The sequence below is a fragment of the Octopus sinensis genome, linkage group LG29, assembly GCF_006345805.1.
Source record: "Octopus sinensis linkage group LG29, ASM634580v1, whole genome shotgun sequence".
In the NCBI taxonomy this organism is placed as follows: Eukaryota; Metazoa; Mollusca; class Cephalopoda; order Octopoda; family Octopodidae; genus Octopus; species Octopus sinensis.
The window spans coordinates 8,714,569-8,741,862 of record NC_043025.1 but is presented as its reverse complement, the minus strand read 5'-3'; the positions used below and the strand labels follow the sequence as shown (position 1 = coordinate 8,741,862).

At 41.5% G+C, this 27,294-nt stretch overlaps 1 protein-coding gene across 1 annotated transcript in view; it reads left to right on the top strand.

Annotated features, from left to right (window-relative positions):
* Window positions 1-27,294, top strand: part of LOC115226143 (serine/threonine-protein kinase Chk2-like) — a 51,667-nt gene that overhangs the window by 1,457 nt on the left and 22,916 nt on the right. Inside the window, 9 exon segments of the mRNA XM_029797137.2 lie at window positions 4,353-4,471; window positions 8,648-8,726; window positions 9,519-9,584; window positions 13,928-14,015; window positions 16,115-16,223; window positions 17,624-17,677; window positions 19,768-19,836; window positions 20,925-21,023; window positions 24,467-24,505. Coding sequence (XP_029652997.1) covers window positions 4,353-4,471; window positions 8,648-8,726; window positions 9,519-9,584; window positions 13,928-14,015; window positions 16,115-16,223; window positions 17,624-17,677; window positions 19,768-19,836; window positions 20,925-21,023; window positions 24,467-24,505 — 722 coding nt within the window.

Below are 27,294 nucleotides of genomic sequence, written 5' to 3'. Positions count from 1 at the left end.
GTTCGAGAAAAACCCATATTTTACAAATGTTTTGTTACTTAAAAAAACCCAACAAAAATCAAAACTCCTTACAAAGTTTCTTTTAATATTTTACTAGTCTGTACTTATTGAAACTGTATCCTCCCTTCAAAGGTTTTTTTTCCACTTTTTTTTGGCAATCAATCGTTTTGAATCTCAGATTTGTCAAGATTGAATACCGTTTTGTTTTGTCGTCTTGTGACTCCCTCCCCCATCGCAACCCATGCTTTATTGATCGATATTAAAAGGCGGACCGATTGCATAAGTGATCGATATTAAAAGGCGGACCGATTGCATAAGTGATCGATGAAGCTTTGCGATATTTGATTAGGGTCGTTTACGTTCAAATCTCGGCCCCAGCAATTCTTTATTTCACGGCAGGGGAACTGATGAAATTACAAACAATAACCAGAATAAACAGAACATAGATACAAGCGGGCGTCATTTAATTTTTGAAAGACCCGAACAGTTAGGATTTAATTATGTGTATTTAATGAGAGCTTTTAAAACTATAAAATATATTTTAATTCTCTTTTGGAATGGTGTATCTTGAAGTAAAGCTATAATAAATAATACCGTGTAAATATTGTGTTAGAAGCATTTTGGATAGAAAAAGTTGGAAGGTTAACCGTGGAATACGAACTCGCATCTTCTATAGAAAAGGATAGAATGAATTGGTTTATCGTCCAAACAAGAAGAGTCTGATAACTCGAAAAGTGTGTTTGAATTATTTTAAAATATACATTAAATTAAATTATATAAGTTTGAAGCATTATTGGTCTCTGGAACTCCGAAAATATACCGACTTTTGTGTTGTTCTTGTGTCCGCTTTTAGGATTTTTGTTTTTACAACCGACAGAATATGGAAGATTGCATCTTTACTTTAGCCTTCGTCCTTCTTGGATCGTAAAATACATGAAGTACTGTTCTCATTTAGTACTCTTACTAAGAACTGAAGATTAATTCCTATTTTGTAGTTGTAAATAACGATATAGACTCGGCATTACTTGAATAATTCCGCCAACAATTAGAAAATATTTTTGTTATTAACTATCTATCTTCCGCTAAAACACTTTACTTATGATATTAATTTCATGCTTGTACAAGGTCTCAGCAAACAAGTATGGTTCTGGAATTTTATTAGAGTCTGTCTCGAACATATTGAGCCAATTAAGACAGAGTTTGTCCCGGCTCCCATTGTCTTTAACCGCCTGAGAGGTGACCGGGGCTGCTAATTAGATTTTGAAGTAACCCCCACATCGGGCTTAGAACAGAACAAACTCAAATGAAAATAATTCGGATTATAAGGATATGTTTAAATAGGTTTATAGTGACATACTACTTATCTGTAGAACAGCATGCCAGAAGGACCAAGAAGCTGAACTTGCTACCACGTGGTTTAAGGTTCAGTCCCGATTGTGGTACCGTGGACAAGTGCCTTCTAATGGTCCTTGTGAGTAGATTTGGTAGACGGAAATTGAATGAAGCCTATTGTGTGTGTATCTATCTATCCATATATATTTAGATATATATACTCATTACTCTCTTTTACTTGTTTCAGTCATTTGACTGCGGCCATGCTGGAGCACCGCCTTTAGTCGAGCAAATCGACCCCGGGATTTATTCTTTGTAAGCCCAGTACTTATTCTATCGGTGTCTTTTGCCGAACCGCTATGTGACAGGGACGTAAACACACCAGCATCGGTTGTCAAGCAATGCTAGGGGGACACACACACACACACACACACACATATATATATATATACATATACATATATACGATGGGCTTCTTTCAGTTTCCGTCTACCAAATCCACTCACAAGGCTTTGGTCCGCCCGAGGCTATAGTAGAAGACACTTGCCCAAGGTGCCACGCAGTGGGACTGAACCCAGAACCATGTGGTTGGTAAGCAAGCATCTTACCACACAGCCACTGTTCAACAACACTGTTTTATAATTGCATTTCTAATGATATGAACGGCTAAATTCCGACTTATAACGTAAGCTCGCCGATATGAACTCTGTGTTTCTGTACATTTCTGAAGGTAAAGAAGAATTACGAGGTATTTCGTAAAATAACTTTTTCATTACTAAAATAGTTGTCAAGGAAGCGAGCTGGTAAAATCGTTAGCAACACTGGTCAAAATGCTTAGTGATATTTTGCCCGTCTTTACGTTCTGAGTTTGAATTCCACCGAGGTCGACTTTGCCTTTCATCCTTTCAGGGTCGATAAAATAAATACCAGTTATGCACTGGGGTCGATATAATCAACTTACTCCATTTGTCTGTCCTTGTTTGTCCTCTCTGTGTTAAGCCCCTTGTGGGTAGTAAAGAAATAGGTATTTCGTCTACCGCTACGTTCTGAGTTCAAATTCCGCCGAGGTCGACTTTGCCTTTCATCCTTTCGGGGTCGATAAATTAAGTATCAGTTACGCACTGGGGTCGATGTAATCGACTTAATCCGTTTGTCTGTCCTTGTTTGTCCTCTGTGTTTAGCCCCTTGTAAAGAAATAGGTATTTTGTCTGTCTTTATGTTCTGGGTTCAAATTCCACTAAGGTCACTTTTATCTTTCGTCCTTTTGGAATTTGATAAAATAAATACCAGTTGGTCTCTAAGATTGATGCTGTTGACCAGCTCCTATTCCCCAATAATTTCAGGTCTTGTGGCTATTGTAGAAAGGATTGTTAAATATTTAGAATATTACTCCATAAATTGTCCTTACAGTTATGATGGCAAATAGGTGGTGGCCAGTTAGCATAAAATTATCAACCATCGTACAAACAATAACTCTGAGCACCTTTTCAAACTCCACCCATCTAACACCCATGGACATATTTACAAAGTCAGAAAACAGCACAGCTCCCATGACTTTAGGAAACATTTTTTCACGCTGAGAGTTGCTGAAGCATGGAACAGACTGCCGGCATCAGTTGTTAGTTGTCGGAGCACTGCATCCTTCAAAACTTCCATGCTTCCTGAGATTTGCCAACACTACACCTGATTTTCTCCCCTCCATACACACGCTGAAGCATGGAACAAACTGCCGGCATCAGTTGTTAGTTGTCGGAGCACTGCATCCTTCAAAACTTCCCTGCTTCCTGAGATTTGCCAACACTACACCTGATTTTCTCCCCTCTATACACACACAAGCATGAATCTGACTCATACATTGTTCGCTTTCCAGACATTTGTACATTACTGCATGTACTTTATATGCACTTTCTGACAAGTTGTGGTGCACCTGAGCACTGAATACAATAATTTTATTATTATTATTATTATTATAACCATCATCATCATCATCATCGTTTAACCAATGATGATGGGTTGGATGGTTTGGCAGGAGCTAGCCAGGTAGAAGACCACACCAGGCTTCTGTGTCTGTTTTGGCAGGGTTTTTATGGCTGGGCTAGCACTATGACCCGGCAACGCCAGATCATAGTGCTAGTGCATGCATGTACAGCACGCGTGCGCGAGTGTGCACATACACGCGAGTACTGTCCAAGTCTCCGACCAATCACATACAGCTGGCTGGCATTCAATTGGCGTATCAAGTTTCTGGCATTTTGATTGAGTTTTGGATAGAAAATTCACAAAAAAGTCACTTCTATTGATTTTTTAATGGCTTTGCGGGGTGACTGGGGAAATGTAAAGATGTGCACGACCACCCTTGGACGGTTTTGAATGACCATAAAAAGTACGAGCCCTCTAACTGAAAAATTGTGGATTTGTATAAAGGACACGCACACAGACATTTTGCCATTTATATATGTAGAGAAGAGATGCCCTTCCTAACACCAACCACTTTGCAGAGTGGACTGAGTACTTTTTACCTGGCACCAGCCCCAAATGCCAACCACTCTACAGTGTGGACTTGATGCTTTTTACGTGGCACCAACACTGGTAGGGTTACCAAGTAACTTGCAAGAGAAGGAATTTTGAGAGGGGAGGGGGTCATTGGAGGAAGGGATCCTGTGTCAGATGATGAAAGGTTGATGTGTGAGAGAGACAGAAGCAGGTGTCTTGCTATAAAGGAGGTCCATGGTTACCCAGCCAGAGAGTGGGTAACGATCATACTCGAATAGCCGCTCTGTCAACGATCACACTCGTCAAAGCTACAAGATTAATGAATGATAAATTCAAAATGATGTGATTATTACATTTGCTAGTGTAATCTGAATGCCAAAGAGTTAAACAGGCATAGTTTAGGAGAGAACTTGGTGCATCCCGTCACATTCAGATTGATATCAAAATAGTCAGGGCCCTTTACAATCAACCCAAAACACTTGTGAAATGTTATTCTTATTGGGTGTTCTTCTTCTTTGTATTTACAGATTTCTCTGATGATAGCTACACTTTTGGACGAGACACTGCCTGTGACATTCCATTCAATGAGAAACTGTGTAAAGACAATTTCCAAGCTTACAGTAAACAGCATTTTAAGATATATACAGTAAGTAATTAACAATATTAGTAAGTAAGTAATTTACATCATCATCATCGTTTAACGTCTGCTTTCCATGCTAGCACGGGTTGGACAGTTCGACCGAGGTCTGGGAAGCCAGGAGGCTGCACCAGGCTCCAGTCTGATCTGGCAGTGTTTCTACAGCTGGATATCCTTCTTAACGCCAACCACTCTGTGAGTGTAGTGGGTGCTTTTTACGGGCCAGAGGAGGCTGGTGCTTTTTATGTACCACCTGCATGGATGCCAGTCAAGGCGGCGCTGGCATCGGCCATGTTCGGATGGTGTTTTTTACATGCCACTGGCACAGGTATCACAATTACAATTTTCATTTGATTTTTATTTTGATGTTGATGTACTTTTTGCCCTCCTAACGCCAAAAATATTACAATATTAAAAAATTATAATGATAATTATTTCAAATTTTGGCACAAGGCCAGCAATCTTGGGTGAGGGCCTAAGTTGGTTACATTGACCCCTGTACTCAACTGTTACTTATTTTATTGATGTAAGGTAAAGTCAACCTTGGTGGAATTTGAACTCAGAATGTATAAAGACAGATGCAATGAACTTAAACATTTTGCTCCGTGTGCCAACATCTCTGCCAGGTTGCTGCCTTAATTGTGATGATGATAGTTCCTTCTACTAGAGGCCCAAGGCCTGAAGTTTTCTGGGAGATTTTATCAACCCTGAAGGGATGAAAGGCAAACTTGATCTTGGTGTAATTTGAACTCGGAAAGTAAAGATGAATGAAATGCCACTAGCTATTTGCCGAGCATGCTAACAATTCTGCCAGCTTTCCATCTTAATTATAATAATAATAATAATCATCATCATCATCATCGTTTAACGTCCGCTTTCCATGCTAGCATGGGTTGGACGATTTGACTGAGGACTGGCGAACCAGATGGCTGCACCAGACTCCAATCTTGATCTGGCAGAGTTTCAACAGCTAGATGCCCTTCCTAATGCCAACCACTCCGAGAGTGTAGTGGGTGCTTTTTATGTGCCACCAGCACAAGAGCCAGTCGGGACGAGGGAGCTAGCATTGACAATATTTGGATGGTGCTTTTTTATGTGCCACTGGCACAGGAGCCAGTCCGGCAGCGCTGGCATCGGCTACGTTTGGATAGTGTTTATATATATATATATATATCATCATCATCGTTTAACGTCCGCTTTCCATGCTAGCATGGGTTGGACAATTTGACTGAGGTCTGGCGAACCAGATGGCTGCACCAGGCTCCAATCTGATCTGGCAGAGTTTCTATAGCTGGATGCCCTTCCTAATGCTAACCACTCCAAGAGTGTAGTGAGTGCTTTTTACATGCTACCAGCACAAAGGCCAGTCAGGTGGTACTGGCAACGGCCACGCTCAAATAGTGCTTTTTATGTGCCACCTGCACAGGAGCCAGTCCAGCGGCACTGGCAATGGCCTCACTCGAATGTTTTTCTCACATGCCACCAGCACAAGCGCTAGTAAGGCGACGCAGGTAACGATCATGCATGAATGGTGTTTTTTGACGTGCCATCGGCTTGGAGGCCAGCTTGTTGCTCTGGCCCCAATCTCACCCGTATGGTTCTCTTAGCGCTTCACCAGCACGGATGCCAGTCATTGAATTTGATTTCGATTTCACTTGCCTCAACAAGTCTTCGCAAGCAGAGTTTAGTGTCCAATGAAGGAGAGGCACACCTAAGTGGGCTGGTTACACCCCTGGCATAGGCCACAAGGTTATGGTCTCACTTGCGCTTGCCGAGTCTTCTCAAGAACAGCATATTTCCAGAGGTCCCGGTCACTAGTCAACACAGCATAATAATAATAATAATCCTTTCTACTCTAGGCACAAGTCCCAAAATTTTGGGGGAGGGGGCCAGTCGATTAGATCGAGCCTAGTACACAACTGGTACTTAATTTATCGACCCCGAAAGGATGAAAGGCAAAGTCGACCTCGGCGGAATAAACACAGACAAAATACCACTAGACATTTTGCCTGGCGTGCTAATGTGGAAGTGGTAGACCCAGAAAGACATGGGATAATGTGGTGAAGCATGAAGGTGACACATAAAAGACACCCTTGATGGTGGCACATAAAAGCACTCGATGGTGACACATCTTGGAGTGGTTGGTTTTAGGAAAGGCATCTATCTGTAGAAACGAAACCAAAGTCAGACTGGATCCTCCTGCAGCTTATCAGTTCCAGTCAAACTGTCTAACCCATACCAGCATGGAAAATGGACGTTAACCCTTTCGTTACTATATTTCTGACCAAAATACACCCCTCATGAGTTTCAATTAAAATCTAAAATAATCATGAATTTAGGCTTGTTTCATTAAATAACCGTAACTTTTTTTACTTATCAACATATTAATGTAATATTTGGAACATAATTAAAGAAAGGGTTCTTAATCAATCCTATTGCATAACTTTTGTCTCAAAGTGACTTTAATTACAGGTAAATCCAGGTAAATTGAACAAAAGGTAAAAATATTAAAATTTTAAATTGAGCAAAAGGTAAAAATATTAAAATTTTGTTTAAACATCACCATAGAAAATGAATCATCAGCTAATATTCAAATGGGTATGCAACAAAATTTTGATAAAGAAGAATTGTGCACATCACTATATCATCAGTTGAATTTAATGCACAACAGGTGTACCATAAAGGTGGAATAAACTGAAATATTGGAATCCACCGCAAGTTTGACCGAACTAAAGAAATCGGTCAAAAAATAATATACGACCCTGGTTATGGTATGGAAGTGATAACTTCCAGACCACATCGTTCCCTAGGCCATGCTGACTAACATTATTTTCCCTGTATAAAAACTAAATCCATGCAGTACCCAGTATTTGCTTCACAAATTTTCCGAACTTTGATCCCCCATTTTGTGTTTGTTTACATTCTGCCTAACAGTTTGCTTCCACAGTGATCGCTCCAAACAAGCATACTGAAAAAAATAAAGTCTAATGGTTTCGCTTCCTAAGAAAGACTATAGATAGACTCTATCTCCTCAGAAAAATTGCTAATAAAAATATTTTTAAAGTTTTTTACTTCATTCCGATGTAAAATCGTCTTTGCTGTCGCCAACGCCGCTTTGTTTCTTCGGAATCCCTGCTTTCATTTTCGGATAAAAAAATATCCTATTCATTATTGTACACCACGTGCTTTTGGACCTCATTCATTCTTTTTCTCGATATCTCCCTATTTTCCGTTGAAAAAGCTTTAAATTCGGAATCAATGCTTGATAACATGAAACTCCTATCCATTTTCAAAGTTGAAGAAAAATCGATGCCGAAAAAAATCTCCCAAAATTCACTGAGTTGAGATATCAGGTCAAGCAATGTCGGATACTATAACCCAACTATTTACAAGGTGAAATCACTTGTTTTAACGAATGTACCAACGAGATTTGGGTTCAAATTTACATTTAAATAACAATAGGTTCTCTCAGCCGGCTACGGCTGGGTTAGTAACGAAAGGGTTAAATAATGATGTTACTGAAAGGAAGCACTCCGTCGGTTACGACGACAAGGGTTCCGGTTGATCCGAATCAACGGAACAGCCTGCTCGTGAAATTAACGTGTAAGTGGCTGAGCACTCCACAGACACGTGCACCCTTAACGTAGTTCTCGGGGATATTCAGTGTGACACAGAGAGTGACAAGGCCGTCCCTTTGAAATACAGGTACAACAGAAACAGGAAGTAAGAGTGAGAGAAAGTTGTGGTGAAAGAGTACAGCAGGGATCACCACCATCCCCTGCCAGAGCCTCGTGGAGCTTTTTAGGTGTTTTCGCTCAATAAACACTCACAACACCCGGTCTGGGAATCGAAATCGCGATCCTATGACCACGAGTCCGCTGCCCTAACCACTGGGCCATTGCGCCTCCACTGTTACTGAAAACAGCACTATAGACTGGCAAAATCTTTTATGTCTGACAAAATTCTTTGCATCTTTTTACTCTCAGCACTTTCATTGAGCTCAAATGTTGTGAGGGTCAGCTTTGGCTTCCGTCCTTCTACACTTTCCTCTCTATCTTCTCATCTTTCCTCTCATTTATTCTCCCTCCCATTCTCTTTGTGTTTTTTTTTTAATTCTCTCTTCGATCCTCTCTCTCCCTCCTCTCTTTCACCAGTATAGTGTCTCTCTTTTTCTCTCTTCACCAGGAACAGACCAGTTCAGGCCTCCATGTATTTTTGGAGGACAAGAGCACCAATGGAACTTTCATTAATTCAGAAAAAGTTGGTAAGTCATTCTTTTTTGGAACAGTGAATCTTGAAGCAAATAAAGTCCCTCCATAAGAAGACACCTGTTTCTGCTTCTGTTTCTCTGTCACACTCTAACTTTTCATCATCTGACACACAGTTACCTCCTCCAATGCCCTCTTCCCTCTCAAAAACTCACTTGGTGACTTGGAAGGGCATCCAGCTGTAAAAAGCACTTGGTTTACAGAATAAAAAAGTGAGGAAGAAGTAGAGAAAGAAATATAATAAGGCCAGATGCATCACATGGTTAGTTGAAGGGAGTGGTGAAGAGCAAGAGAAAAGGTCAGAGAAAAGAAGGAGAGAGAAATGTTAATGACACGTAGGGTGGAACGGGAAAGGTAGAGAAAGAGATATGTTTAGGATACGATATTCAGCAGAGGGTGATGTTCTGGTGGTGAAGATAAAGGCATGCAGATAGAGAGAAATGGGCAGGGGAGGCAGTTACATTAAGAGATAGTGGAAGTGAGAGGTGAAGAGAGAAATGTTAAAGACATGAAGAAGAGGGGAATTACATGGTTAAACAGTTTGTTGAAGAGGTAAAGAGAGAAATATAAAGTGCTTAGCAGAGGGAAATCTTAAAATCATATATTATTGTGACTAGGAGGGAAATAACTTAGCGAAATAAAAATAAAGATCATTCTTTCGTACTTAAATAGCTTTTCTTAATCTTTTTCATTGTGTGGGATTTCCGCAGGTCCCACAAGTTATTGTTATTGCACTAATTGTGATGCTGTTAATGGTGATGCTGAGAATTGTCTTTTATCTTCTCCAGGAAAGGGCAACAAACAAGTTCTCAATAATAACGATGAAATCTCTTTGGCATTTAAACAAAATAAAGGTAAGGAAAAGCTTGTGTTTTACTTTATGTTCTCTTCTTACTCTCTACTTCTCAGTTCAGCTTCACCTGGTATCCTTCTGATGGGATCGATGTGATGAAATATCTGTCAAGTACTGGACTGGTCAGAGCTATGTGATTAAGATACTCATACATACACGTTATCCAACCTTCAAAGAATCCCGCTCAACACATGGCTATGATGCTCCCCCACTACTCCTGCTCATGATCAGAGATGCACATATCATCAACCACCAAGGAACATACTCAACTGGTTACGTAAATCTGGTATTGAGCAGAATATTTGCTGTTGCCCATCTTTTATACCAAGACAAAACAATGTACATGATAACACTTCCTATCAGTTAAGATCAGAAGCCATGAGAGTCACTGCCTGGTACTGCATCAGGGTATTAGCAAATCTGTGGTATTGAGCAGAATATTTGCTGTAGCCCATCTTTTATACCAAGACAAAACAATGTACATGATAACACTTCCTATCAGTTAAGATCAGAAGCCATGAGAGTCACTGCCTGGTACTGCATCAGGGTATTAGCAAATCTGTGGTATTGAGCAGAATATTTGCTGTAGCCCATCTTTTATACCAAGACAAAACAATGTACATGATAACACTTCCTATCAGTTAAGATCAGAAGCCATGAGAGTCACTGCCTGGTACTGCATCAGGGTATTAGCAAATCTGTGGTATTGAGCAGAATATTTGCTGTTGTCCATCTTTTATACCAAGACAAAACAATGTACATGATAACACTTCCTATCAGTTAAGATCAGAAGCCATGAGAGTCACTGCCTGGTACTGCATCAGGGCATTAGCAAATCTGTGGTATTGAGCAGAATATTTGCTGTTGTCCATCTTTTATACCAAGACAAAACAATGTACATGATAACACTTCCTATCAGTTAAGATCAGAAGCCATGAGAGTCACTGCCTGGTACTGCATCAGGGTATTAGCAAATCTGTGGTATTGAGCAGAATATTTGCTGTTGCCCATCTTTTATACCAAGACAAAACAATGTACATGATAACACTTCCTATCAGTTAAGATCAGAAGCCATGAGAGTCACTGCCTGGTACTGCATCAGGGCATTAGCAAATCTGTGGTATTGAGCAGAATATTTGCTGTAGCCCATCTTTTATACCAAGACAAAACAATGTACATGATAACACTTCCTATCAGTTAAGATCAGAAGCCATGAGAGTCACTGCCTGGTACTGCATCAGGGTATTAGCAAATCTGTGGTATTGAGCAGAATATTTGCTGTTGTCCATCTTTTATACCAGACAAAACAATGTACATGATAACACTTCCTATCAGTTAAGATCAGAAGCCATGAGAGTCACTGCCTGGTACTGCATCAGGGCATTAGCAAATCTGTGGTATTGAGCAGAATATTTGCTGTAGCCCATCTTTTATACCAAGACAAAACAATGTACATGATAACACTTCCTATCAGTTAAGATCAGAAGCCATGAGAGTCACTGCCTGGTACTGCATCAGGTATTAGCAAATCTGTGGTATTGAGCAGAATATTTGCTGTAGCCCATCTTTTATACCAAGACAAAACAATGTACATGATAACACTTCCAATCAGTTAAGATCAGAAGCCATGAGAGCCACTGCCTGGTACTGCCTCAGGGTATTAGCAAATCTGTGGTATTGAGCAGAATATTTGCTGTAGGACATCTTTTATACCAAGACTAAACAATGTACATGATAACACTTCCAATCAGTTAAGATCAGAAGCCATGAGAGCCACTGCCTGGTACTGCATCAGGGCATTAGCAAATCTGTGGTATTGAGCAGAATATTTGCTGTAGGACATCTTTTATACCAAGACTAAACAATGTACATGATAACACTTCCAATCAGTTAAGATCAGAAGCCATGAGAGCCACTGCCTGGTACTGCATCAGGGCATTAGCAAATCTGTGGTATTGAGCAGATATTTGCTGTAGCCCATCTTTTATACCAAGACAAAACAATGTACATGATAACACTTCCAATCAGTTAAGATCAGAAGCCATGAGAGCCACTGCCTGGTACTGCATCAGGGCATTAGCAAATCTGTGGTATTGAGCAGAATATTTGCTGTAGGCCATCTTTTATACCAAGACAAAACAATGTACATGATAACACTTCCAATCAGTTAAGATCAGAAGCCATGAGAGCCACTGCCTGGTACTGCATCAGGGCATTAGCAAATCTGTGGTATTGAGCAGAATATTTGCTGTAGGCCATCTTTTATACCAAGACAAAACAATGTACATGATAACACTTCCAATCAGTTAAGATCAGAAGCCATGAGAGCCACTGCCTGGTACTGCATCAGGGCATTAGCAAATCTGTGGTATTGAGCAGAATATTTGCTGTAGCCCATCTTTTATACCAAGACAAAACATGTACATGATAACACTTCCTATCAGTTAAGATCAGAAGCCATGAGAGTCACTGCCTGGTACTGCATCAGGGTATTAGCAAATCTGTGGTATTGAGCAGAATATTTGCTGTAGCCCATCTTTTATACCAAGACAAAACAATGTACATGATAACACTTCCTATCAGTTAAGATCAGAAGCCATGAGAACCACTGCCTGGTACTGCATCAGGACAACAACAACAATAATAATAATTCTTGTTATTGTTATTATCATTATTATTAATATTATTGCATCGAGCTGGCAAAATGCTTAGCAGTATTTTGTCTATCTTTATGTTCTGGGTTCAAATTCCGCCAAGGTTAGCTTTGCCTTTCATCCTTTCAGAGTCAATAAGTACTCAAAATTTCAGGCTTTGTGCATATGGTATTAAGGTCACACGCTGGCAGAATCATTAGCACGCTGGGCGAAATGCTTGGCAATATTTCGTCTGAGTTCTGAGTTCAAATTCCATTGAGGACAACTTTATGTCTTTCATCCTTTTGGGGTTGATAAAATAAGCACCAGTTAAACACTGCAGTTAATATAAACAGCTAGTCCCTTAACCAAAATTTCAGGCCTTGTGCCTTTAGTAGGAAGGATTATTATTATTGAGTGAGAGAGCAGTGCATGCCCTCAAAGTGACACTGGGGTAAAATATACAAAGCCCACTATACCCATCATGACTACCCGTCTGATAAGGGTACACCAGGCACATGCATCACAACCATATGTGCGCGACATGGTGATCTCTGATCAAGATAAACAGCACATGACCTTGCAGGTGGGGCCCAGTTAAAATTTTCTTCTGGTTGAGTAACCCATCCTGCTCATAAGGTCCCTGAATAAGGGTTGTTTAAGGCTGTTGAACGAAATACCCATGTTTCCAGAGGTGAATTATTCAAACCCCAAAGAATTCCTCTCAACACATGGCTATGATACTCCCCCACTACTTCTGCTCATTATTAGAGATGCACATATTGTCAGCCGCTAAGGGACATGCTCAACTGGTTAAGATCAAACAACTGACAAGCAAATCTGTGGTATTGAGCAGAATATTTGCTGTAGCCCATCTTTTATACCAAGACAAAACAATGTACATGATAACACTTCCTATCAGTTAAGATCAGAAGCCATGAGAGCCACTGCCTGGTACTGCATCAGGGCATTTATTATTATTATTGTTATTATTATTATTATTAAGGTGGCTTCTTGGCAGAAACGTTAGCATGCTTGGCAAAATGCTAGGTGTCATTTCATCTATCCTTATATTCTGAGTTCAAATTCTGCTGAGGTCAACTTTGCCTTGCATCCTTTCAGGGTCGATGAAAAAAGTACCAGTGAAACACTGGGGTCGATGAAAAAAGTACCAGGGGAAACACTGACCCCAGTGTTACACTTGTACTTTTGAGGTAGTGTGCCTATAGAAGAAAGGATTATTATTATTATTGGATCTTTTCAGTTTGAACGGCAGTTTTTTCTAGCGGTGTCATATGAAATTGTCACCCATAATTATGACCCTAGAATCGATCTATTGCATTTCAATCTGGGTTTGGAGTGGGGGGAAGGGTATATTGTTTTCTTCACAAATGTAAATAAACTCAATCTGTTTCTTAAACGATGGACATATTCATACGGCACAGAACTTTTTTTTACCTCGATAGACGTCATTGATTGGTTGAAATTGCAGAAATTGAAGAAAAAAAACCAACAAATATCTTACAAACTATAGAATTTTCTCAATAAAGCCAAGAGAAAAAGATGTTTTATAAACACATTCTACCAGTATACGAAGTTTAAAAGTGTTTAGTTACGTGGAAATTATGTTAAAAACTGCCGTTCAAACCGAAAAGATCCTTATTATTTTTATTGTAATTCTCGACTTTTTTTCTCTCTCCCTTCCGACCAGTCTACCTGTATACCCACATGGAAAGTATTAATGAAGGGTTACATCCACAGCTCACCGACAAATACACCATTACAAAGCTATTGGGAAAGTAAGTATTTGTTTCTTCGTTTGTTGTTAATGACAGGTGTAGGCATGGCTGTGTGGTTACGAGGCTCGCTTTGCAAACACATCGTTTTGGGTTCAGTCCCACTGTGCAGCATCTTGGGCAAGTGTCTTCTACTGTGGCCCTGGGCTGACCAAAGCTTTGTGAATGGATTTGGTAGATGGAAACTGAAAGAAGCCTGTCGTGTGTGTGTGTATTTACAGTCATGGATGTGTGTTTAAGAAGCTTGCTTTGTCACTGCAAGGTTCTGTTTTCAATACCACTGTACAGCATCTTGGGCATGTGGCTTCCATGAGCCTCAGGCTGACCGAAGCCTTGTGAGTTAATTTTGCTGATGGAAAATGTGTGGAAGCCTGTTGTGTGTGTGTGTCTCCAAAGTCCATCCCCTCCTCACCGTGGTGGGTACCCTGGCAATGGGTAGTGTCAGAGCTATGCTGTCAGGAACTTCGGTTCCTAGTAGGGCCACCCAAGTGGATTGGTCTGACACCGAGTGGTATTAGGGCCACAACCTAATTTTCTGGTGAAAATCCTCGGAGTGTCTGCTTCGGCAACCGGTGGCTCCTCAGTCGTTCTGTCCCTGCGTCTGCGGCAAACAGGATGTCTCCACATGCAGGATTGTTGGGGACCGCTTGTGAAATCCACATATTCCCACGGCCGTCAGGAACTTCGGTTCTTGGTAGGGCCACCCAAGGCAGATTGGTCTGACACCGAGTGGTATTAGGGCCACAAACCGGCAGACGGGGCTCTGGTGAAAATCCTCGGAGTGTCTGTTTCGGCAACCAGCGGTTCCTCGGTCGTTCTGTCCCTGTGTCTGCGGACAATTTGCGGCAAACAGGATGTCTCTACATGCGGGATTGTTGAGGACAGCTTGTGAAATCCACATATTCCCACGAAACTTCTTCCAAAGAAGAAGCCGACTCAAACTGCCCAGGGTGAATGTCGCCACAAGTACAAGTGTGTATAAAAACGCATACACATACGAAGGGATGCTGAAGGGTTTCTGGTTTTGAGTAAAAGAATATTATGATTTTATTCAACATATTCCTCTGGCTGGGTATCCATGCATCTCCTTGACAGTAGCACACCTGTTTTTACCTTCATTTTTGATCACTATTTCTCTCTCTCTCTCTCTCTCTCTCTCTCTCTCTCTCTCTCTCTCTCTTCTTGTTCTTCTCTCTTGTTGGGTAACCAAGTATCTCTATATCTTTATATATAAAATTGAAGTTGTGTGTGTGTGAGACTCTGTCTCCTCCGATTTAGATTCCTAACTACTCCCACATTTTGCGGTGCAGTTTAACCAAAACCAGGTATCTTATAGTCGTGATTCATATCGAGCCCTTCTGGGTATTAGCATGAGTCTACGATTTAAAAAAAAATTTACCATCAGTTTTTCCCATTTTTAATGCATTTTTGGCATATATAAGGGAAGTAACTCTCTAAAAATTTATTATTAAATCTCAGAACGTAAAAAGCTACGGTAACCCCTCCCTTTGTGGTTAGCCATATTGAGATGGCTATTATACTTTACATCTCTAAAAATGCGTGGAGGCGCAATGGCCCAGTGGTTAGGGCAGCGGACTCGTGGTCGTAGGATTGCGGTTTCGATTCCCAGACCGGGCGTTGTGAGTGTTTATTGAGCGAAAACACCTAAAGCTCCACGAGGCTCCGGCAGGGATGGTGGTGATCCTTGTTGTACTCTTTCACCACAACTTTCTCTCTCACTCTTACTTCGTTTCTGTTGTACCTGTATTTCAAAGGGCCGGCCTTGTCACGCTGAATATCCCCGAGAACTACGTTAAGGGTACACGTGTCTGTGGAGTGCTCAGTCACTTACACGTTAATTTCACGAGCAGGCTGTTCCGTTGATTCGGATCAACTGGAACCCTCATTGTCGTAACCGACGGAGTGCTTCCACATACTTTACATCTCTAAAAATGCTTATATAGTTATTTCCCTTACAAACCCGAGCAACGCCGGGCGATAATGCTAGTCTTTATATATATATTTTGAAATAGGGAGTTACTTTTCAATGACCCCGTATATTTCAATATAAACTCATCACCCTCCCTTCTGTGATATTTCAGAGGTGCATATGGTGAGGTGAAGCTGGGATTTTCAAAGGGAACCTGTGATAGATATGCGATAAAAGTCATCTCAAAAAAGAGATTCTCTACTGGTGGTTGCACCCAAATAGTAAGTACTTACTTTTCTTTGTTTGGTTTGGTACATTATTTTCTACTTCAAGCAGTGTGGTACAGTTTTTTTTTTTTTTTTTTTTTTTTTTTACAAGGTGCTATGCAAAAGTTCCCAGTCTAGTAATGTTTGAATAAAAAATAACTTTAAAAATTAGTATTTGTAAATTTCACAACAAGGCGCAGGAGTGGCTGTGTGGTAAGTAGCTTGTTTACCAACCACATGGTTCCGGGTTCAGTCCCACTGTGTGGCACCTTGGGCAAGTGTCTTCTACTATAGTCTCGGGCCGACCAAAGCCATGTGTGTGGATTTGGTAGACGGAAACTGAAAGAAGCCCGTTGTATATATGTATATATATGTATGCGTGTGTGTGTTTGTGTGTCTGTGTTTGACCCCCTAGCATTGCTTGACAACCGATGCTGGTGTGTTTATGTCCCCGTTACTTAGCGGTTCGGCAAAAGAGACCGATAGCATAAGTACTGGGCTTACAAAAGAATAAGTCCCGGGGTCGAGTTGCTCGATTAAAGGCGGTGCTCCAGCATGGCCGCAGTCAAATGACTGAAACAAGTAAAAGAGTAAGAGGTATTCAGCAACAGTACTTTGGAGTGAAGATTATTTGTCAACTTAACATGTCTCCTGGGGCTAAATTACAGTAACATTCATCCTAAACCAGGACTGCCATGTTATGTTGGTGATGATGATGATGATAATTAACTCGACTCCTGTACTTAGCTGCTACATAGACTAGCCAATGAGAGGGCCTCTTGGAAGTTTTAGTCTTATAATTTCATTCATGTCTAAGAAGCAAGGTGACTTTCAGAAAATACCAATTCTATTTTTGGTGGATTAATTGTGCATATAAGGATTAACCCTTTAGTATTTAAACCGGCCATATCCGACCAAAATAGTTAATCTGTTTTATGTTCAAACTGACCAGATCCAGGCTCTCACACCTACCCTACAATGTTATTCTACATTAGGTAATTACACCATCAAGATCTTGAAGATATGAGATAATGCATGATTAATTCAAATCAATGGGAATCAATAGGCATTATGTTTGATAGAATAATCTGAACACTAAAGGGTTAAATCAACTCCAGTACTTAACTGCTACTTATACAAACCTGTGAGGGAGCCTCTTGGGAGTTTAAGTCTTCTATTGTAATTCCATTCATATCTAGGATGTTTTATAGAAATATTAACCATTTTACTGCAGAAATCAGTTATATCCACTCAAAATTAATTGTCCTTAATTGTCGAAAGCAGTTTTATCACCATCTTTTCTTTCTTTTTTTTTTTTTTTTTTTTTTGAGGGAGGAATGTCACGTTTGGAACTATTTTCTATTGAGATGTATCAATAAAGGGTTAAAAAACTCCTTTTTTCTACTCCCCTCCAGAATGATGGTGTGAAAGCTTTAGGTGAAGCCAAGATACTACAGTCTCTTAACCATGTAAGTATTTGAGCAGCTTCTAGTTTGGATTATTGCCATGCTATTACCACTAATTAAATTCTATTTCATTAAAAAAATTTTTCCTTGTAACGTATGTTAATCATCATCATCATCATCATCATTGTTTAGCGTCCGCTTTCCATGCTAGCATGGGTTGGACGGTTCAACTGGGGTCTGGGAAGCCAGAAGGCTCTGCCAGGCCCAGTCTGATCTGGCAGTGTTTCTACAGCTGGATGCCCTTCCTAACGCCAACCACTCCGTGAGTGTAGTGGGTGCTTTTTATGTGCCACCTGCCCAGGTACCAGGCGAGGCTGGCAACAGCCACAATCGGATTGGTGCATTTTACGTACCGCCGGCACGGAAGCCAGTCAAGGCGGCGCTGGCATCGGCCACAATTCGAATGGTGCTTTTTAATGTCAGTTTTCCATGCTGTCGTGGGTTGGACCGTTTGACAAGAGCTGGCCAGCTGGGAAGGTACCCAATCTCCATGTGTGTTTTGGCATGGTCTCTACGACTGGATGCCCTTCCTAACCCCAACCACTTAACTGCGGGTACCGGGTGCTTTTACTCAGCACCCGCACGAGTGCTTTTCCATGACTTCGTTACTGGTGCTTTTTACTGGGCACCAGCACCTATGAGCCCACAAGGTTAGGGATGCTCAGCTGGAAAAGGTTGCAGGGGACAACCCTATATAGAAGGACAACCAAGCTTTTACTTTGCGTGTCTTTTCAAGCACAGCAAACCACCAGAAATCTCAGTTTCTTGTCATCCCTTCTGTGAGTCCTGACTTCTCTAGATCCTTTCTCACCATTTTGTCCCACATCTTCCTGGGCTTACCCCTTCCACACGTTCCCTCCACAATTAGAGATCGGCACCTCTTGATGCAACTGATTTCATTCATACACATCACATGCAACAACAACGCAGTCTTCTCTCTTGCAGACTACATCTGATGCTACGTATACCCAGTTTTTCTCTCAAATCACTTACACCCTGTCATATATGCATCATCAAGTGAAGCACGCTGGCTTCACTTCTTTAAAATCTCCACATATCCTCTGTAGCCACAGTCCATTGTCTTGCGGAGCTATCAACGATAGCATAATAGAGGAGTCAAAGATAATAAGATCCAGAATACTTGTTTCTTTACTACCCACAAGGGGCTAAACATAGAGGGGACAAACAAGGACAGACAAACGGATTAAGTCGATTATATCGACCCCAATGCGTAACTGGTACTTAATTTATTGACCCCGAAAGGATGAAAGGCAAAGTCGACCTTGGCGGAATTTGAACTCAGAACGTAACAGCAGACGAAATACCTATTTCTTTACTACCCACAAGGGGCTAAACACAGAGGGGACAAACAAGGACAGACAAACAGATTAAGTTGATTATATCGACCCCAATGCGTAACTGGTACTTAATTTATTGACCCTGAAAGGATGAAATGCAAAGTTGCCCTTGGCGGGATTTGAACTCAGAACGTAACGGCAGACGAAATACCGCAACGCATTTCGCCCGGCGAAATGTGTGTGTGTGTATATAATGTATCTCTATATAAACGGCAAAATGTCTGCGTGTATGTCCTTTATACAAAGTCACCCCGCAAAGCCATTACAAAAATCAATAGAAGTGACTTTTTTGTGAATTTTCTATCCCAAACCCAATCAAAATGCCCGAAACTTGATATACCAATTGAATGCCAGCTAGCTGTATGTGACTGGTCGGAGATTTGGACAGTGCGAACGCATGCAGCTGTATATGCATGCACTAGCACTATGACCCAGCATTGCCGGGTCATAGTGCTAGTTTATATATATCTATAGCTGGCAGAAACGTTAGCACGCCAGGTGAAATGCTTTGCGGTATTTTGTCTGCCGCTACGTTCTGGGTTCAAATTCTGCACAGGGGTCGATATAATCGACTTAATCCCTTTGTCTGTCTTTGTTTGTACCCTCTGTGTTTAGCTCCTTGTGGGTAGTAAAGAAATATATATATATCTATATTTTTTTGTGTGTGTATATACACTAATATTACAAAGTCTGAATGTATTGTTTCATGCCAAATGTCTTGTTGCCTAATTACAGCCATGTATCGTTAGCGTGAACGAAGTCATAGACGTACCAGATACGCTTTATATTGTTCTTGAATTGTAAGTACCAAACTCTTAATTCTCTTGATATTCTTTTCGTATCGTTCCCCAAATTAAAGAATTTTGTCATCATTTTACATCATCGTCATCATCATCATTTTTACGTCCATTTCCATTGTATATGTTGGATGGGTCAACAGGTTGCAGGTTGATGGATGCCCTTTCCATCAGCAACCCCTTTAGAGTTTTTATTTAAAAAATTTTTTTTTTATGGTTTTTCTTAACCCCTACTATTCCCTTCCGTCTACTCTGACCGAAAGTAGTAGCATCTGGATTAGTAATGGGGCAAACCAGCATCCCAACAAGCCAGTGCAGTGTGTTAGTTATTTTCTTTTCTTTTATTTGTTTCAGTCATTTGACTGCGACCATGCTGGAGCACTGCCTTTAGTCGATCAAATCGACCCTGGGACTTATTCTTTGTAAGCCCAGTACTTATTCTATCGGTCTCTTTTGCCGAACCGCTAAGTGACGGGGATATAAACACACCAGTATCGGTTGTCAAGCGATGTTGGGGAGACAAACATATACACACACACACACACACATATGTGACGTATATATGTTCAGTCTGCATTTGTGAGAGATGCAGCATTGAGGATGAATGAAGCCAGCCCAACCCACCCCGGGTGAATGCTGTCTCAAGACAAGAAGAAGAGATATACAACGGGCTTCTTTCAGTTTCCATCTACCAAATCCACTCAGAAGGCTTTCCTCGACCCGAGGCTATAGTCGAAGACACTTGCCCAAGGTGCCATGCAGTGGGGCTGAACCTGGAACCATGTGGTTGGTAAACAAGCTACTTACCACACAGCCACTCCTGCACCTATATATATATATATATATACAACGGGCTTCTTTTCAGTTTCCATCTACCAAATCCACTCAGAAGGCTTTGGTCGGCCCGAGGCTATAGTAGAAGACACTTGCCCAAGGTGCCATGCAGTGGGACTGAACCTGGAACCATGTGGTTGGAGCTTGGTGCAGCCCCTGGCTTCCCAGACCCCGGTTGAACCGTCCAACCTGTGTTAGCGCGGAAAGCGGACGTTATACGATGATGATGATGATAATTGTTTCAAAATTGTATTTTCGCAGGATGAAGGTGGAGAACTGTTTGACCGAGTGAGAAATAAAGGAGCAGTTCCAGAAACGATTTCACGGTTATACTTATATCAGATGATCTCAGCCATTAAGGTAACATCATCATCATCATCACTATCTTAACAGCTTTTACTTGTTTCTCTTCCTCTCTCTCTAGCTCTTCCTTTTTGTCTCTCTTTCTCACTGGCTGGGTAACCTATTTCTTTATTACCCACAGGGGGCTAAACATAGAGGGGACAACATAGGTATTAAGTCGATTACATCGACCCCAGTGCGTAACTGGTACTTAATTTATCGACCCCGAAAGTATGAAAGGCAAAGTCGACCTGGGCGGAATTTGAACTCAGAACGTAACGGCAGCCGAAATACCGCTAAGCATTTCGCCCGACATGCTAACGATTCTGCCAGCTCGCCGCCTATGTAACCATGTGCCTCCTCTACAGCTTTTTTATGTGGCACCAGCATTGGTGCTCCTTGCACGGCACCAGCACGAGTGCTCTCTACGTGGCTCTGGCACGGGTGCCCTTTACGTGGAACTGGACCGGAGCTTTTTAAGTGGCACTGACATGGGTGCCCCTTTCATACCACTGGCATCGGTGCTTCTTATGTGGCACCGGCACTTGTGCTTTTTACATGGCACCGGCATTGATGCTGTTTGTGTGGCACCGGCATTGGTGCTTTTTATATGGCACCAGAATGGGTGCTTTTTAATGTGGCACCAGCATCGGTACTTTTTATGTGATACCTAAATGGGTTCCCTTTATGTGACACCAGAATGGGTGCTTTTTATGTGACACCAGCATCGGTACTTTTTATGTGATACCTAAATGGGTTCCCTTTATGTGACACCAGAATGGGTGCTTTTTATGTGGCACCAGCATCGGTACTTTTTATGCGATACCTAAATGGGTTCCCTTTATGTGACACCAGAATGGGTGCTTTTTATGTGGCACCAGCATCGGTACTTTTTATGTGATACCTAAATGGGTTCCCTTTATGTGACATCAGAATGGGTGCTTTTTATGTGGCACCAGCATCGGTACTTTTTATGCGATACCTAAATGGGTTCTCTTTACGTGACACCAGAATGGGTGCTTTTTATGTGGAACCAGCATCGGTACTTTTTATGCGATACCTAAATGGGTTCTCTTTACGTGACACCAGAATGGGTGCTTTTTATGTGGCACCAGCATCGGTACTTTTTATGCGATACCTAAATGGGTTCTCTTTACGTGACACCAGAATGGGTGCTTTTTATGTGGAACCAGCATCGGTACTTTTTATGTGATACCTAAATGGGTTCCCTTTACGTGACACCAGAATGGGTGCTTTTTATGTGACACCAGCATCGGTACTTTTTATGCGATACCTAAATGGGTTCTCTTTACGTGACACCAGAATGGGTGCTTTTTATGTGGCACCAGCATCGGTACTTTTTATGCGATACCTAAATGGGTTCTCTTTACGTGACACCAGATTGGGTGCTTTTTATGTGGAACCAGCATCGGTACTTTTTATGTGATACCTAAATGGGTTCCCTTTATGTGACATCAGAATGGGTGCTTTTTATGTGGCACCAGCATCGGTACTTTTTATGCGATACCTAAATGGGTTCTCTTTACGTGACACCAGAATGGGTGCTTTTTATGTGGAACAGCATCGGTACTTTTATTGATGCGATACCTAAATGGGTTCTCTTTACGTGACACCAGAATGGGTGCTTTTTATGTGGCACCAGCATCGGTACTTTTTATGTGATACCTAAATGGGTTCTCTTTACGTGACACCAGAATGGGTGCTTTTTATGTGGAACCAGCATCGGTACTTTTTATGTGATACCTAAATGGGTTCCCTTTACGTGGCACCAGAATGGGTGCTTTTTATGTGGCACCAGCATCGGTACTTTTTATGGATACCTAAATGGGTTCCCTTTATGTGACACCAGAATGGGTGCTTTTTATGTGGCACCAGCATCGGTACTTTTTATGCGATACCTAAATGGGTTCCCTTTATGTGACACCAGAATGGGTGCTTTTTATGTGGCACCAGCATCGGTACTTTTTATGCGATACCTAAATGGGTTCCCTTTATGTGACACCAGAATGGGTGCTTTTTATGTGGCACCAGCATCGGTACTTTTTATGCGATACCTAAATGGGTTCCCTTTATGTGACACCAGAATGGGTGCTTTTTATGTGGCACCAGCATCGGTACTTTTTATGCGATACCTAAATGGGTTCCCTTTATGTGACACCAGAATGGGTGCTTTTTAATGTGGCACCAGCATCGGTACTTTTTATGCGATACCTAAATGGGTTCCCTTTATGTGACACCAGAATGGGTGCTTTTTATGTGGGACCAGCATCGGTACTTTTTATGTGATACCTAAATGGGTTCCCTTTATGTGACACCAGAATGGGTGCTTTTTATGTGGAACCAGCATCGGTACTTTTTATGCGATACCTAAATGGGTTCCCTTTATGTGACACCAGAATGGGTGCTTTTTATGTGGGACCAGCATCGGTACTTTTTATGCGATACCTAAATGGGTTCCCTTTATGTGGAACCAGAATGGGTGCTTTTTGCATGGCACTGGCACGGTGTTTTTGTGTGGCACAAGTATGGGCACTTTCACATGGCACAGATATTACTGTTGCAAGTCACCTGGTTTCCACGATCACAACATTGCCCCTGAATGGGATGCCAGTCAGTTGCAGGGTTACTCAATTGTATCCGAGTGGACTGTAGCAATGTGAAATGAAGTGTCTTGCTCAAGAACACAATGTACTGTCTGGTGTGGGAATTGAAACGACAATCTTGCAATTATGAGTGTAGCACCTGAACCAGTTGGCCACATATCTCCATGTGCCCAGTCCACTTGGCCGTAAATAGATATTATGTAGTATGTATGCTCTATCACTGCTGTACACAGTCCACCCAGCTGTAATAAGGTACTTAACAAAAATGAGAGCATGTACGTGCTTACTCTTTACTCTTTTACTTGTTTCAGTCATTTGACTGCGGCCATGCTGGAGCACCGCCTTTAGTCGAGCAAATCGACCAGGGACTTATTCTTTGTAAGCCTAGTACTTATTCTATCGGTCTCTTTTGCCGAACCGCTAAACTACAGGGACGTAAACACACCAGCATCGGTTGTCAAGCGATGTTTGGGGGGACAAACAACACACACAAGCACACATATAGATATATACAACGGGCTTCTTTCAGTTTCCGTCTACCAAATCCACTCAGAAGGCTTTGGTCGGCCTGAGGCTATAGTAGAAGACACTTGCCCAAGGTGCCACGTAGTGGGACTGAACCCAGAACCATGTGGTTGGTAAGCAAGCTACTTACCACACAGCCACTCATGCGCATGCCTGTATGTGTGGTCACATCATCACTCACTCATGCATCACTCTCTCTCTCTCTCTCTCTTCCCTTTCTGTCTCCCTTTTTCTTTCTATTTTTACCTCTCTCTCTTGGATGTGTAAATTCAATGTCTGATGTCATGTTTTTCTTTCTCTACCTCCTTCTAGTATCTCCATGATAAAGGTATTACACATCGGGACCTGAAGGTAAGATGACCCGCTTTTTTTTTCCTTCTGTTATGTCATTAGAGATGGTTTTATTACACAGTAGAACACAATTTTCGTCCTTGGGTAGCAGCTGTTATTTCTTATTTGCTGACCCCTAGAAAGTATGACAAATGGCTAATATTTCTTTGAAACTTTGCTTTTGTTACATTTTTATGCAAACCCCAAAGAATCCCTATCAACACATGGCTATGATGCTCCCCTACTACTTCTGCTCATGATTGATGATGCACATATCGTCAGACACTAAGGGACAAGTTCAAGTGGTTAAGGTCAAACAACTGACAAGCAAATCTGTGGTATTCAGCAGAATATTTGCTATAACGATATTTCTGCTTGAGCAACACAGAGCTGGATCTATCAGAAATGTAATGGAAAATAGGTCAGTTTGAGGTCTGAGTCACAAAAGCAAAGTTTGAAGGGGATAGTATGGATTTCCTTTGATTTTATGGTTTTGTTATATTTATTCAAAACCCCGAAGAATCCCTCTCAACACATGGCTATGATGCTCCCCCACAACACCTGCTCATCATCAGAGATGCACATATTGTAAGCCACTGAGGGACAAGCTCAAGTGGTTAAGGTCAAGCGACTGACAAGCAAATCTGTGGTATTCAGCAGAATATTTTCTATAATGATATTTCTGCTTCAGCATTTCATTGGTGAATCTGTCTGAAATGTAATGGGAAATAGGTCAGTTTCAAAACACTGATGTCCAGGTGATAAAAGCAAAGTGTGAAGGGAATAGTAGCGATTTCCTTTGATTTCTAGCTAGATGCAAATAGGAAATAACACTTATTGACCAAAGACAACAAACAGATCTGTGGTATTGGTGAGCTGGCAGAAATGTTAGCACGCCGGGCAAAATGCTTAGCGGTACTTTGTCTGTCGTTATGTTCTGAGTTCAAATTCCGCCGAGGTCGACTTTGCCTTTCATCCTTTCGGGGTCGATAAATTAAGTTTCAGTTACGCACTGGGGTCGATGTAATCGACTTAATCCCTATGTTTGTCCTCTCTGTGTTTAGCCCCTTGTGGGTAGTAAAGAAATAGGTATTGAGTAGAATGTCTGCTATAGTGCTGAATTTGTGTGAAATGTAATGGAAAATAGGTTTGTTTGTAAACATTGATGCAGGAGTGGCTGTGTGGGTAAGTAGCTTGCTTACCAACCACATGGTTCCGGGTTCAGTCCCACTGCGTGGGACCTTAGGCAAGTGCCTTCTGCGATAGCGGTATGGCAAAAGAAACCAATAAAATAAGTACTAGGCTTACAAAGAATAAGTCCCTTGGGCAAGTGTCTTCTGCTATAGCCTCGGGCCGATCAAAGCCTTGTGAGTGGATTTGGTAGACGGAAGCTGAAAGAAGCCCGTCGTATATATATGTGTGTCTGTGTTTGTCCCCCCTCCAACATCGCTTGACAACCAATGCTGGTGTGTTTACGTCCCCGTTACTTAGCGGTTCAGCAAAAGATACTGATAGAATAAGTACTAGGCTTACAAAGAATAAGTCCTGGGGTCGATTTGCTTGACTAAAGGCAGTGCTCCAGCATGGCCAGTCACATGACTGAAACAAGTAAAAGAGTAAAAGAGAGACTCTAAGTCACAAAGGCAAAGTTTGAAGGGAAAAGCAGTGATTGGATCTTTTCCGTTTGAACGGCAGTTTTTTCTAGCGGTGTCATATGAAATTGTCACCCATAATTATGACCCTAGTATCGATCTATTGCATTTCAATCTATTTTAGGGTTAGGGTTAAGGGTGGGGGAAGGGTAGCTTAACCGAAAAGATCCCAGTAATTTCCTTTGATTTCTAGATAGGAGCGAATAGGAAATAACATTTACTGACCAAAGATAAAAAAACAATAAAGGTATTGTTGTTGTGTGTGATGTCATTAGGTTAGTAACATTGCTGTTCAGACTTATATTCAGATGTGAAGGCGCTTAGCTAAGTGGATCATGATTGTAAAGTTGTGAGCTTGATAGGTGGCTGCATGTTGTGTCCTTGAATGAGACACTTTATCTCAGGTTGCTCTGGTCCCCTCAGCTGGCAGAAATCACTCTCTGTCTCCGTTTATGTGTAGGAGCATCTAGTTATGTTTGTGTCTGTGTGGTAAGTAGCTTGCTAACCAACCACATGGTTCCGGGTTCAGTCCCACTGCGTGGCATCTTGGGCAAGTGTCTTCTGCTATAGCCCCGGGCCGACCAATGCCTTGTGAGTGGATTTGGTAGACGGAAACTGAAAGAAGCCCGCTGTATATATGTATATATATATGTATGTGTGTGTTTGTCCCCCCTAGCATTGCTTGACAACCGATGCTGGTGTGTTTATGTCCCCGTCACTTAGCGGTTCAGCAAAAGAGACCGATAGGATAAGTACTGGGCTTACAAAGAATAAGTCCTGGGGTCGATTTGCTCGACTAAAGGTGGTGCTCCAGCATGGCCGCAGTCAAATGACTGAAACAAGTAAAAGAGTAAAAGAAAGAGAGTGTAATATCTCTCTCTTGGTGTGAGCATAATTCTCTTTATGTGTATAAGGATAAAGTGTTAATGTTACTCGTATTCAATTAATAATTTGTAATGTCTCTGTGTGTTGTGTGTGTGTGTTTCCCTCCAGTGCTAAAAAGTACTGTCACTGTCACCAAAATTGGTCAGATGTCCAGTTGTCCCCATTAAATAGCCAGCATCCAAACAACCATGACTGGTCATCTCATTTCATTCTAGCAGTGCTATGTTGTCTGAATAAAGAGAAAATGAGATGGTTATGGCTGGAACACCTTTT